At 45.0% G+C, this 13897-nt stretch overlaps 1 protein-coding gene across 1 annotated transcript in view; it reads right to left on the bottom strand.

The window, feature by feature from the left end:
* ptpro (protein tyrosine phosphatase receptor type O) overlaps positions 1 to 13897 on the bottom strand; it is a 163819-nt gene that overhangs the window by 51840 nt on the left and 98082 nt on the right. The window contains 2 exon segments of the mRNA XM_070896667.1: positions 2265 to 2385; positions 10792 to 10988. Of these exon segments, the coding sequence (XP_070752768.1) occupies positions 2265 to 2385; positions 10792 to 10988 (318 nt within the window).

The following is a 13897-nucleotide window of genomic DNA, read 5'->3' as shown; positions in this document are numbered from 1 at the left end:
ACATACGCCACTTAAAGGCTACTTGCCTGTTATTTTTAGAATCCTTGATGTGAACAGTATGGGAGAACCTCCAAGATCAAATGCTGATTGATTAATGTAGTTTTAAAAGCAACAGTAACAAATCTACTACATTTGCAGGAGTGTGAAATTAACTTTGTGACAAAATAACAAATAAAAGGGCTTTTATTGAGTTATTTGTTGATTGACAGCTTCAGATTACCATGCAAAACCAAAAAGGATTGCAATCACAGAGCTCCAGTATCCATACAATGTCCGGTCCCCTGCGGGTGTCCATACTAAGTTCTCCTTTTTTATTATATATAAAAGGAAAGTGCTTCACTGTAGTGAATACTTCCCCTTAGAAACAAAATCTAACTCCTGCACCTGTTCCTTCAAAAATTCTCAATAAAAACATTGTTTAAATGTACTCTACTCTTTCTGATTTCATATCCCATTTCAAGTGACAGTAAAGTTAAAATATAGTTTAAAAGCATGTATTACTGATGGAGCTGGCAGACCACTTACAAACGATTAAAGGTGAAGGCCCTTAAACAGCGGGGTAGAAATTGCCCTCCACCCGAAACGGGGAGCAATCTCCGTGGGACTAATTAGATAGCACTTTCAAACATCTTTTATACAGTAAGATTCTATAACAGATCTAGCACAACTGCCCATTTTCTGATCAGTTATGCCCCCTTTGTAACAGATTGTGTGAAGCACCTTGTGACGTTTCGCTACATTAAAGGCGCTATATAAATGCAAGTCGTTGTTGATTTATGGGGAAAATTTACATTATTTAGTCAAGTTGAATGATTCTATTACAGTGTCCACAAAATAACTCTGGGGGACTTAGAACAAGATGCACAAGGCCAGTTTGGTTATTGAAAGAACATTTAGCGAGGTGAAAACACATTTCTGTTGTATAAATGGTTCAGGAGATGTATCCCATGAGATAGGCCAATACACAGCACAATTGTGAGAAACAGATTCCACACCATTTAATCCTGCAGTGCTTAACTTGTACAGCTTTTCCCATATTGACCACAATGCTGTGTGAGGCTGATTGAATGGCAAACACAGTTCAATACACTGCAGTCTGTAGGTCTGCTACAACTACAACTGCACTTGTTTCGTGATTCAGGAGTTTGTCTGTGACAGTTAGGTCAAACAGTCTCCTCATGGTCCTAGGTCATCTACCTCTGTTATTGCCATTTACTGGAGGTGATGCTGGTTGTGTGTCTAGGTAAACAGAGTCCCCTGTGCTGGTGCTGGGGAGGTAATGGTGCTGTTTGCTGTGCTTACAAGAACTCCTGCTGGACTCTGCAGCCCACAAGCTATGTTTGGAGATAAAAAGAGGGCCATGACTATGAGCTAGTAAAAAATGATATGACTCTGTCAGTATAGAATGGCCCTACCAATTGCATGGTTGTGCATCTATTCTCAATAGTAATAGCAACAATTAAAATGGCATAAAGCTCTGCAACACAAGCCTTAATTCGGGACATGTAACTCCTTTATTCCGAGCATAGGTTCAAAGTTTCAAAATGAAATAATGATTTTGTAGATATCTGCTTGCATATCAACACTGTCTTAAGATGGATAGGTCACATTCTATGGCACTGTGCTCTCAGCACATGGGTTTGATGGACTGAAGACGGGGCCACAAAACTGTAGCATGAATGATCCGATTAATGCTCCCGTTGAGCGAGGCCATGTTCGGAGTGTGGGACACAGCAAAGACCTTGGATGTGGAGATCCTCTGCTGTTGGATCCTCCTTGCATGAGTTCAAGCCTCAATACACTTCTGGGTCCACAGAATCTGAGATATGGGGCAGACTCCATTCTTCATTTTTCTATTTATTCGGTTGCAGTGACCACACTTTAAATGTCCTTCAATGGCTATGAAGGGCTTTGGGAGGTCCAGAGGTGGTGAAGGATGCTACATAAAGGCGAGTTCTTTGTTTATTTATACATGGAAGGGAGTTGCAGGATATAGCTAGGATTTCACAAACATTTTCTGACTTGATTTCTGATGCTGGGCTGGATATTAGCACATGATTAGTTCATGACACCGTTCCTCCTCAGAGCTTGTCGTTCAATATTACATAAAACCATATTCATACAAACAGGAAAACAGATGTTAAAGTTGATGGTTAGTGTTTGCACTTGTATGGCTTTTAGAAATAGGAGAGTCTACTTTTATCAGTGCTATGCCTGATTGAGAGAATGTTGGAGATAATGTTTGCAGATTCCTGAATACTCACTCAAACCAAATGTAAGTGGGAGAGAAGGAGGACCTATAGCAGGCCCATTCTTCAGGTAGACCACAACCTGGTAATATGCCCCAGGCATTAGGTTTTCAATGATGTTGCTGCTCAGATTTACCTGATAAAGCAAAGAGATTACTATAAGTAATGCATATTTGAGCTATACAGAAACACATTTGCTTATTCCCTCACACCTAACCCATCTAAAACCATTCCAGTCCAGTCCCTACTCTGATATCACACATCTTTCCTTTTTATCCGTTACAGAACAGTCAGTCAGATTGGGTCTATTTTATTCATGCAGGGCCATTCATTTACAGCATGTTAATATTTAATCTTGTAATATATACAGACACACTAGTCTGCATTGGAAATCTCATTGTTAGTTCCCTTTCTGTATTGGAAACTGCATTATTAATATTCCAGCTCGGTGCCTTTTATCATCGCCACTCGGGTACAGAGGCCCCCATTCCATCATTCAAAATACACAAGTCGATTTTCAAACAGCTTCTTGAAAAATTATTTTTGGCAAATGTCTGGATATTGTAAATTGGAATTATATGAAGCACACTGGAAGATGAACATTGCTTTGCACATAATATCCTGGGGTTAAATTAATAAATTATGGGCTCCTGCTGTCTGCGCTGAAAAACATGCACGGAAAAAAAGTTGCGTTTCTGACGTTGTTGCAATGGACGCGCATGTGCAGTACAGCTCAGAATTGGCGATCGGCCGTTTTTAAAGAGCCAGTTGTGTGTGTGAGAAGGAATGCTGCGTGAGAACATAGAAAAATCACAGCTGCAGCAATACAAGATGCAACGCGGTGCAAGTACCAAAAACTTCTTACAGGATGAAATGGAGGCACTGATTGAGAAAAGATAGCAGGAGCTGGACACCAGCAGGTGTCACATAAAAGTTCCACCCAAAGAAATGAAGAAATGTTGGAATCAAGTTGCAGAAGATTACTGCACAATGGTGACCACCACGAGATCTGGAGGCCAGTGTAAAAAGTAGCAGGGCCTTGGTCAAGTAGATACTGTAAGTAATATTTTAATTTATTCAATGCAATTGTAAATGTGACCAGCTGTATATATCCCACTCAACAGAAAGACACCCTCTCTAAAAAGTTATGTTTTCATCTTTGCAGAGGAAAGTGGCACACAACAAATGAAAAAGAACCTGAACAGGAGGAGGCCGGGCAAATCTGCAGCCACTGACACCCGTGGAAGCGAGGGCGGCTGCTTTGATGGGTCCTGCCTGGAGAAAAGCAATCACCACTGCACAAGCTGGGCCCACACTCGAGGGAGAGGGCAAGTCCCGCAAATTCCACAGTCTGGCTTTGCTAACTGTTAAGTACTGCGTGGGCTAGCCATGCTTCGGTTCATGCGGATGTCTCCCTCAGCTACGCTTCGGTTGATGCAATGCGCTATCCTTCATCGTGGTCCTTCAAATCAGCCTGCTGCCTGGTCTGCGCTGTGTGAGCCTACTCATGCCACCCATCCTGCTCCCTCCTCAGCTGCTAACCATTTGTCTCTGTTCTGTTATATTTTGCAGAACTTGAGGCCGACTCTGACGATGTAGAAGAAAATTCAGACAAGGACCAGCCTGAACAGGATAACATCTTCGAATCCAACCCTCCAGACCAAGGGGTGAGGGGGAGAGGATGGTGTTGGATAAGCCCCCACTATTTTACTGACTTTGGAGGAGGTGCTGCTCATTGCAGTGACAGCCCCTTCCATGACTAGTGGTTTGCGTGCTGGTGGGACATTCCATGGTTTCCCATCTTCCGAGATTGCATGTCCCAGTGGTGTGGTGCAGCGAGGCACACCCAGGGCCCCACCTTCCAAGGTTGCGGGTTCCAGTGGTGGGGTGCAGCGAGGCACACCCAAGGCCCCACCGTCCCAGGCTGCTGGTCCCAGTGATGGGGTGCGAGCCACACCCGTGGGCAGGAGGGGAAGGAGAGCTCAGCCGCACTTTCCTGAGGTGCAGGGTCTAACAGATGTGGTTCAGATGATGTCATTCATTGCGGAGAGCATTGACCTTACCCGATCACTCCTGGGGTAGCGGGACTGTCGGGAGAAGTAACAGCAATGGCACGAGAAATGGGAACAATGTCCGGGACCATTAGTAAGAGAATAGTGACCATAAGGGAGGGAATGTCAGAGATAGTGGAGACAGTTTTGCTCAACATGTGGGAGGGAATGTTGCAGGTCGTTGAGACACCGTCAGGGCGCATGAGGGACGGCATGTTGGAGTTAGCTGCTGCAATAAGGGAACACGCCCAGACCCCGCGCCCATTGACAAAATCAGTTGCCACTCCCACTACAATCCCCACACCAGCCTCTGAAGAGCCCAAAGCCAGGCTCTCCAACTTGCCGGCGATGCCCACACCCCCACCCAGCCCAAACAGGTGCGCACTACCTGAGATCTTAGAAAGAATAAGCTTGCTAGCAAGCCCAGAAACACTACACTACCGCCTGCGGGCAGGGGTGGCGGAGTACCCAAGACCAAGCACAGCGGGCGGTCTTAGAATAAAGTGGAGGAGAGATGGGTGCAGCCTTTCTTTGCTGCTGTTATTGTTGTTACTGTTGCAACTGTTCTCAAAGTTTATAAAAGTGATCTTAAGGAGTGATCTTGATCTTTGATACAAGAATAATTTTATTAAAGTTAAGTACAAAAGAACTGAAACTTTTGAATAAAATATATTTTACATTAAAACTGAACCATTTCCATTATTCCTTTCTGAACACAACGTTTGGAACTCAAGAAGGATAATTTCCATTATTTGTTTGATTGTTAAAACAACTTTTGAAGTAAACAAGAATAATTTCCATCATTTGTTCCATTAACGCAATGCAACATTACGGAACAGGTCCGAACAGTAAGCATGTCCATGTGGAATAGTTGTCGCTGAGCCCTTAGGCATCAGTAAAGCGTTCACAGATGAGCTGCTGGCGCAAGGCTCGAACAATTGTTAAAGGGGCACGATGGCCCGCCCTCCTCCGTCGCCGTGCTCTGGCCTCAGGCACTTGCATGGCTTCCTCGTCGTCCTCCTCCTGCTCGTCATCTGCATCTTCCTCATCATTATCATCAGCCACTCTCACCGCAGGTGGGTCTTCCACTACCAGCTGCTGCTGCCTCATGGTGGCTAAGTTATGCAACACACAACAGTAAACTGACCGACAATCTCAGGGGAGTACAGCAAGTAGCCTCCGGAATGGCCCAGGCATCGGAAACACTGTTTCAAGATGCCAATGGTCCTCTCCATGATGCTGTGCATCACAATGTGCGACATATTGTATTCACGGTCAGCTTCCGGTTACGCGTAGGGGCATCATGAGCCAGGTGGCGAGGCTGTACCCTATAGAAACATAGAAAATAGGTGCAGGGGTAGGCCAGTCCTTGTTTGATGCTGTCCCCATCCTCACCACTACTGTTTGGTGGTCTGTACACAACTCCCACTAGCGTTTTCTGCCCTTTGGTTTTCCGTAGCTCCACCCATACAGATTCCACATCATCCAAGCTAATGTACTTCCTTACTATTGCATTAATTTCCTCTTTAACCAGCAATGCCTCCCCACCTCCTTTTCCTTTCTGTCTATCCTTTCTAAATGTTGAACACCCCTGGATGTTGAGTTCCCAGCCTTGGTCACCCTGGAGCCATGTCTCCGTGATGTCAATTACATCATATCCGTTAACTGCTATCTGCGCAGTTAATTCGTCCACCTTATTCCGAATACTTGTCACATTGAGCTTGTCTTTTTAACACCCTTTGCCCCTTTAGAATTTTGCTGTAATGTGGCCCTTTTTGCTTTTTGCCTTGGGTTTCTCCACTTTTACTTTTCTTCTTTCTATCTTTTGCTTGTGCCCCCATTCTACTTCCCTGAACCCCTGCATAGGTTCCCATCCCCCTGCCATATTAGTTTAACCCCTCCCCAAGAGCACTAGCAAACACTCCCCCTAGGACATTGGTTCCGGTCCTCCCAGTAGCCAGCTCAGCCCTTCTGGCTGCTGCTGAAACATGGCAGATATAATGCTGTCGTGTAGTATGAATGCATCATGGGTGCTCCCAGGGTATCTTGCATCGACTGGCATGATGCAATGCATGTCATCACACACGAGCTGTACATTCATGGAGTTGAAGCCTTTTCTGTTCCTGTACATCTCGGAATCCTCCAAAGTGCTTGCAAGGCGATGTGGGTACAATCGATGTAGCCCTGTACCTTTGGGAAGCCAGCAATCCTGGAGAAGCCCACAGCCCTGTCATGCATTGCTTGGCTGGTCATGGGGAACTTTATGAAGTAATTCCTCCGTGCATACAGTGCAACCGTCACCTGATGAATGCAGACATGTGTTGCATGTTGAGAGATGGTGCATACATCTCCAGTTGTAGCTTGAAATGAGCTGGAGGCATAGAATGAAAGTGCAGCTGTAACCTTCACTTCAACTGACAAAGCAGTCCTCCTGATACTTCTAGGTTGCAGGTCTGCCTTGACCAACTCACAGACCTCAGTTACAACTTCTTTGCAGAAATGCAGCCTTCTGACATTCTGTATCACTCAGGTAGAGGTACAAATGCCTGTCTCAATATACCCGAGGTGGGTAAGGCCTTCTGCCCAGCACCCTACAGGCTTTGACATTCTTGATGCAATGACATCAAATCAATTGTCTCCTACGTAGCAGCATGATGCAGAAGGCTCATACAAGGTATGGTGGCATTGTCAGCATTGCCCCCATAATTAAATTTTACCTTTGAAAGAATCTCAAAATGGCAGGAAAGCAGGCAGGATATGTTCATAGTTCTCTCTCCCCAAGGTCTGTATGGATGGACCACACCCAAGGTCTTGTGACTTCTCCTCTCTCTATCCTCCCCCCACCCCTCTTAACTAATTTCAGTCTTGTGACTTCTCCCCTTCTCTCTCTCCCAACACCCTTCCCCCCTACTCATTACAGTCTTCAGATGCCTTCCAATCAGCACCTCCCTCTCCGGGCTCAGTCTGCAGAAGCCTTCCGAATGGCACCTCACTCCCCGGGATCAATGCATAAGCCTTCCGATCAGCACCTCGCTCTCTCTCCTTCCCCCGGGCTTGGTTTCCGGCTAAACTCCGAGCCCGTGTCGGAGCGCGGGGCCGATTCTGCCGGCCAAAGCTACGACCCTCCAGCCCTACTTCAAGATGTTCGGTGGTGGCGTGTGAGTGAGTGAGTGAAAAAAAGAGAAAACTTCTGAAATCCAACAAACTTCCATTTACTATGTTGACAGGTTAAAAAAAAGTCGAATTTTATTCTTGATTTTTATAGTGTTCTTGACTCCCTCCAAAATCTTCGATTAAAAACAATGGCGTCTTTCTGCGCGATGTGTCAATGTGCGCTGGTTTTCTTAAGTACCCAGAAGGTTTTTCGGGAGTGGCCAGATACGCCGACCTAGGAGGAAAACATTTTGGCCGAACTGCGAAAAATGATTAAAAACCAGCCTAGGAAAATTGTAACTCAGTTAGGCCGGCACAGATCGCAGGGGGAACTTTGAAAAAAAATAAATGCACCAAAAAAAACGGCGCGCGCCAAAAGAACGATGCAAATGACCCAGGAAAATTGAGCCCAATGTCAGTACTGTAATGCTATTCATGAAAGGACCTCTCGTTTTAACAGTCAGTGAAGCAGTGAATGGATTGAAGTCTAATGCAGAGATCAATGATTTGATGTGGCTGGGAATTACTGTGGGGGAAGAACAGGAACATATATTTAGTAGCAACTCTAGATTCCCATATTACAGGAGCGATGATTCATTTTACAAGGTAAGGGGATGAGCTTATTAATGACGCAGAACATTAACGTGAATGTGCAGCAGCAGCGTGTAAGATAAATGTGGTCTATGTGCTTAAACCACCAAAAGGAAGCAACAAATAAACATAATGGAGCAGTCATCATTTCTGCCACATTATCCATTCATTATTCAATACCCAGCCCCCAAAATTTATTTCTCTAGTTTGAAGCAAGAAGGATTTGCAGTTGTAGGCAGTAACAGTGCTGCAGTAGGAAGGTCGGGTAATCATAATCGCTCAACGGGACGGGACGCCTTTAAATGGTATAACGCTGAGCACGCAGGGTGAATATATCCCCCAAACCAACAAGCTCAGACTGAAGAAACATGATCCAAATGGAGCAGCAAACAAATGCAAAGCAAGATAAAGAGGAAAATGTGTGTGTACATATCCCTCCGTGAAAGGAGAAGGGGCCCTTGGGGATCAATAAAAATATTACAGAAACATGTTAGAAGATGACCCAGAGAGGCAAAAGCAAAAAAAAAGCACAGCAGTTGAGGCTAAGGGTAACAGTAAAAAAGATTTCACTGCCACAATATCGAGAGGGCAGTCAGAGACAACAGGAAAAGAATACAAGGTGTAAATAGTAACGGAATCCAAGAAGGTTGCTCGCAGAGAAAGTAAATCCTCTCCTCCCCTGGGAGATCCTGGCCAAAGACCACCCTAAATGGAGGAAGTGCATCTGGGAGGGCGCTGAGCACCTCGTGTCTCATCGCCGAGAGCGTGCAGAAAGCAGTGGAAAGAGTGTGCAGCAAACCCACCCCTTCCCTCAACGACTGTCTGTCCCACCTGTGAGAGACTGTGGTTTCCATATTGGACTGTTCAGCCACCTAAGAACTCATCTTAAGAGTGAAAGCAAGTCTTCCTCAATTCCGAGGAACTGCCTATGATGATGATGATAATGACAGTGATAAGCTGAATCTCAGAGGCTGCACTCAGGATTTTGGTTGCATAATTTAAAAAAATGGACAGTTTAAAAGTACTTGCATCGCAGCAACTTGGAGCACACACGTTTTTAATGCATTCATTATTGCTTATTTTGGCACTGATTTTGCCTCCATTCAAAGCCCCCATCTGACACTCTTCTCCATTCATAAGTCGCTGTTCAGTTGCCAAGGAATTTGCTCCCTCCTCTTCCCGTGGCTGTGGTGAGCAGTGTGGGCCCAAGCTCGGGCCTCACTCAGGGCCTGGAGCTGATGTCAGGATGATGCAGGAGCTGGGTCCTGGCACTGGGAGAGATGCTCGGACTATTTTTTAGGGCCAGACTACTGCTGGGGTGCACAGTCACACCGAGTCTCAATCTGAGTGAATGAAGGCCTTGTACAACTGTACCTTTCATGGGGTTTTCAGGAATGTGCGACTGTCCCTGAACTCTGACCTGGGCAATCTTTTTCTTATAGCTGAATTCCATGTGAAGCATATCATCATACACTTGCTTTCTCCCTTATGATTAGTCTCAGCTAACCACATGACTGATAATACATTAATGGCCATATGGTTACCAGGACTCAAACTGATGGGAGAAAGTGGGCGGATACACAAATGTGATTACTTTTAGCATAGATGTAATAACCGAGCTCCACATGGCCCAGTACTATTGCTGCACCAAACATGCTATAGTGTGTAGGATACAGGCTCATGTCCACGACTCTTGGGGGGCCCAAATTGCCCCTTCCCTTAAGGCCTGTTACCACCGGTTGGCCACGCTGCGGAGTGCCAATGCCGCCGATTTCTTGTGTAATGGAGGCCATTTTGGAAATTCTGCTCCTGCGGTATTCCCACAGTGACCTGCTCCTGCCCCCCACCACCGCTCTGCTACTGCCGATCCGTCCTAAGTGCGTCATCAGAGCGCGCACCGCCGATGTCCCTCTCCTCCCGCCTCACCGATGGCGACATTATGCCGAAAAAATCTTGCTCCTGCCGCGTGGTGCCAAAAGCTGCTTTTTCTGCCGGGGAAGTGAGGTTGTAGTCCTTCTAAAATGGCGGTGCGGCTCCCATTAAAGGGGAGGACCTACTGCCGCTGCCACCATGTTTTTTTTGTCGGCCGACTGCCGATGGCCCTGTGGGCCGAACTTAAAGGGGAGAGCCGACGTGATTCTTTAAGTGAAGGGGAGAGCTGTGGTGACTCGGCGCTGTGATGACGACATCAGCGCTACGCTGATGACTGACAGTGGCAGACACTACACCTGCCCCAACCTCCGCCCCTCTAGACTCCACCTACCGCCGCACATCCGCCACCATTATCACCAACTTCCGGTCCGCTGGAAAAAAAATGCGCGGAATTTTGCTCAAGAGGCCACGGCATCCACCGCGCCGGTAAAATCAACAGAAACAGGGTAGGTGCACCTCATTCCCAGCGGTGGGCAATTTTGGCCCCTTGACCTCAATTGCAAAAATGCAGAGTATAAATTAAACACCTCGTCACACAGGACAGAGGAAGAAAAGGGGAAATCAGGAGGGAAAGGACACCACACACACATTTCAGTGGCCACAGAGTGATATTGGCAGCAGTCTGAGAATATCTTTCCTGCTTGCATTCATATTAAGGAAGTGAGATATAATGCATGGAAAACTAAAAATAGGCAGAGACATAATCCAAAGTGGTGGTAGTGAGGAGAGTTCGAGGTGCCTTTTATACTTAAATCCTTGAAACATTTTCACAGCATACAATCTCATTGATCTAATGTGGTTTCGAAAGTTAATACCTTGGAGCAATAAAAGGATTCAATTCTTCGGCCGTCTAATTGCTGCTGACAAGAGAGGGACATGACCGACACGATGCTGTCGTAGTTGTTTTCTTGTGAGTGGGTCCAGGATACGAGGGCTGTCATTGAGTTCAGCACCTTCACGCCAACGTTCTGAGGGCTTTCAGTGACCTCCTTAAACCACTGCCCAGAAGGACCTTCAAAAAAAAAAATTTTAAGCAAATATTCTTCAAGAGAAACAATTCAGCTTCCGACGTGAGAAGAATGTTACGTTGAATCAAATGTTTGGGTAGAACACGAACCAGCTTGAAGAATCTCAAGGATAACTGGAAAATAGACTTGTATTTATATAGTGCCTTAGTACATCCTAAGGATATGCCAAAGCGTTTTATATCCAATGAATTACTTATGAAGCACAGTCAATGTTATGTAGGCAAATATGCAAATGAACAACCAAATAATCTGTTTTCGCTGATTTGGTTAAGGAATGTTAGCCACGACACCAGAAGAACTCTCTGCTCTTTTTATATCTACCCGAGCATGCACATAGAACCTTGGTTTAACATAACATAAGAAATAAGAGCAGAAGGCCATATGGCCCCTCGAGCCTGGTCCACCATTTAATACGATCATGGCTGATCCGATCATGGACTCAGGTCCACTTCCCTGGCTGCTCCTCATTACCTCTTATTCCCTTGTCGGTTAAGAAACTGTCTATCTGTCTTAAATTTATTCAATGACCCAGCTTCCACAGCTGTCTGAGGCAGAAAATTCCATAGATTTATAACCCTCAGAGAAGAAATTCCTCCTCATCTCAGTTTTAAATGGGCGACTCCTTATTCTAAGATTATACCCCCTAGTTCTAGTCTCCCCTATCAGTGGAAACATCCTCTCTGCATCAACCTTATCAAGCCCCCTCATAATCTTATACATTTTGATAAGATCACCTCTCATTCTTCTGAATTCCAATGAGTAGAGGCCCAAGCTACTCAACCTTTCCTCATAAGTCAACCCCCTCATCTCCGGAATCAATCTAGTGAACCTTCTCTGAACTGCCTCCAAAGCAAGTACATCCTTCCTTAAATACTGAGACCAAAACTGCACGCAGTATTCCAGGTGTGGCCTCACCAATACCCTGTATAAATGTAGCAAGACTTCCCTGCTTTTATACTCCATCCCCTTTGCAATAAAGGTCAATATTCCATTGGCCTTCCTGATCACTTGCTGTACCTGCATACTAAACTTTTGTGTTTCATGCACAAGTAACCCCAGGTCCCGCTGTACTGCAGCACTTTGTAATTATCTCCATTTAAATAATAACTTGCTCTTCGATTTTTTTCTGCCAAAGTGCATAACCTCACAGTTTCCAACATTATACTCCATCTACCAAATTTTTGGCCACTCACTTAGCCTGTCTATGTCCTGTTGCAGGTTTTTTGTGTCCTTCTCACACATTGCTTTTCCTCCCATCTTTGTATCATCAGCAAACTTGGCTATGTTGCACTCAGTCCCTTCATCCAAGTCGATAATATAGATTGTAAATAGTTGGCATCCCTGCACTGATCCCTGCGGCAACCCTCTCGTGACTGATTGCCAACCTGAGAATGAACCATTTATCCCGACTCTCTGTTTTCTGTTCGTTAGCCAATCCTCTATCCATGCTAATATATTACCCCTGACCCCGTGAACTTTTATCTTGTGCGGTCACCTTTTACATGGCACCTTGTCAAATGCCTTCTGGAAGTCCAAATACACCACATCCACTGGTTCCCCTTTATCCACCCTGTTCGTTACAGCCTCAGAGAATTCCAGCAAATTTGTCAAACATGACTTCCCCTTTATAAATCCATGCTGACTCTGCCTGACTGAATTTTGCTTTTCCAAATGTCCTGCTACTGGTTCTTTAATAATGGACTCCAACATTTTCCCAACCACAGATGTTAAGCTAACTGGTCTATAGTTTCCTGCTTTTTGTCTGCCTCCTTTTTTAAATAGGGGCGATACATTTGCAGTTTTCCAATCTGCTGGGACCTCCTCAGAATCCAGGGAATTTTGATAAATTACAACCAATGCATCCACTATCCCTGCCGCTACTTCTCAAGACCCTAAGATGCAAGCCATCGGGTCCAGGGGATTTATCCACCTTTAGTCCCATTATCTTACTGAGTACCACCTCCTTAGTGATTGTGATTGTGTTAAGTTCCTACAACTCCCCCTCCCCACCCCATTGCTCCTTAACTATCCACTGTTGGGACATTTTTTGTGTCCTGTACCGTAAAGACTGATACAAAATATTTGTTCAGAGTTTCTGCCATCTCCATGTTCCCCATCATTAATTCCCTGGTGTTGTCTTCTAAGGGACCAACATTTACTTTAGGCACTCTTCCTTTTTATATACCTGTAGAAACTCTTGCTATCGGTTTTTATATTTCGTGCTAGTTTACTTTCATAGTTTAGCTTCCCTTTCTTAATCATTTTTTGAGTCATTCTTTGTTGGGTTTTAAAAGCTTCCCAATCTTCTGTCCTCCCACTAGTTTTGGCCACTTTGTATGCCCTTGTTTTTAATTGGGTACAATCCTTTATTTCTTTAGTTAGCCACGGATGGCTATCTTTTCTTTTACACCCTTTCCTCCTCACTGGAATATATTTTTCTTGAGTTATGAAATATCTCCTTAAATGTATGCCACTGTTCATCAACCGTCCTACACTTTAATCTATTTTCCCAGTCACTTTGGCCAACTCTGCCCTCATACCTTCATAGTCTCCTTTATTTAAGCTTAGTACGCTAGGTTGAGATCCAACTTTCTCACCCTCCATCTGAATTTGAAATTCAATCATTTGAAGTTCACTCATTCCAAGGGGATCCTTTACCAGGAGATTGTTTATTAATCCTGTCTCATTACACAGGACCAGATCTATGATAGCCTGCCCCTTGGTTGGTTCCGTTACATATTGCTCAAGGAACTCGTCCCTTGAGCAGTGTCTTCACAGTGGAAGACACAGAAACCATGCCAGAAATTGCTGGTCACAGGAATGTGGGAAGGGAGGACCTTGAGACAATCACTATCACTAGGAGGGTAGTGCTGAACAGGCTAATGGGACTCAA

This window comes from Pristiophorus japonicus, chromosome 13 (assembly GCF_044704955.1).
Source record: "Pristiophorus japonicus isolate sPriJap1 chromosome 13, sPriJap1.hap1, whole genome shotgun sequence".
NCBI classification, from domain to species: domain Eukaryota; kingdom Metazoa; phylum Chordata; class Chondrichthyes; family Pristiophoridae; genus Pristiophorus; species Pristiophorus japonicus.
This window is presented reverse-complemented; position numbering and strand designations above follow the sequence as displayed.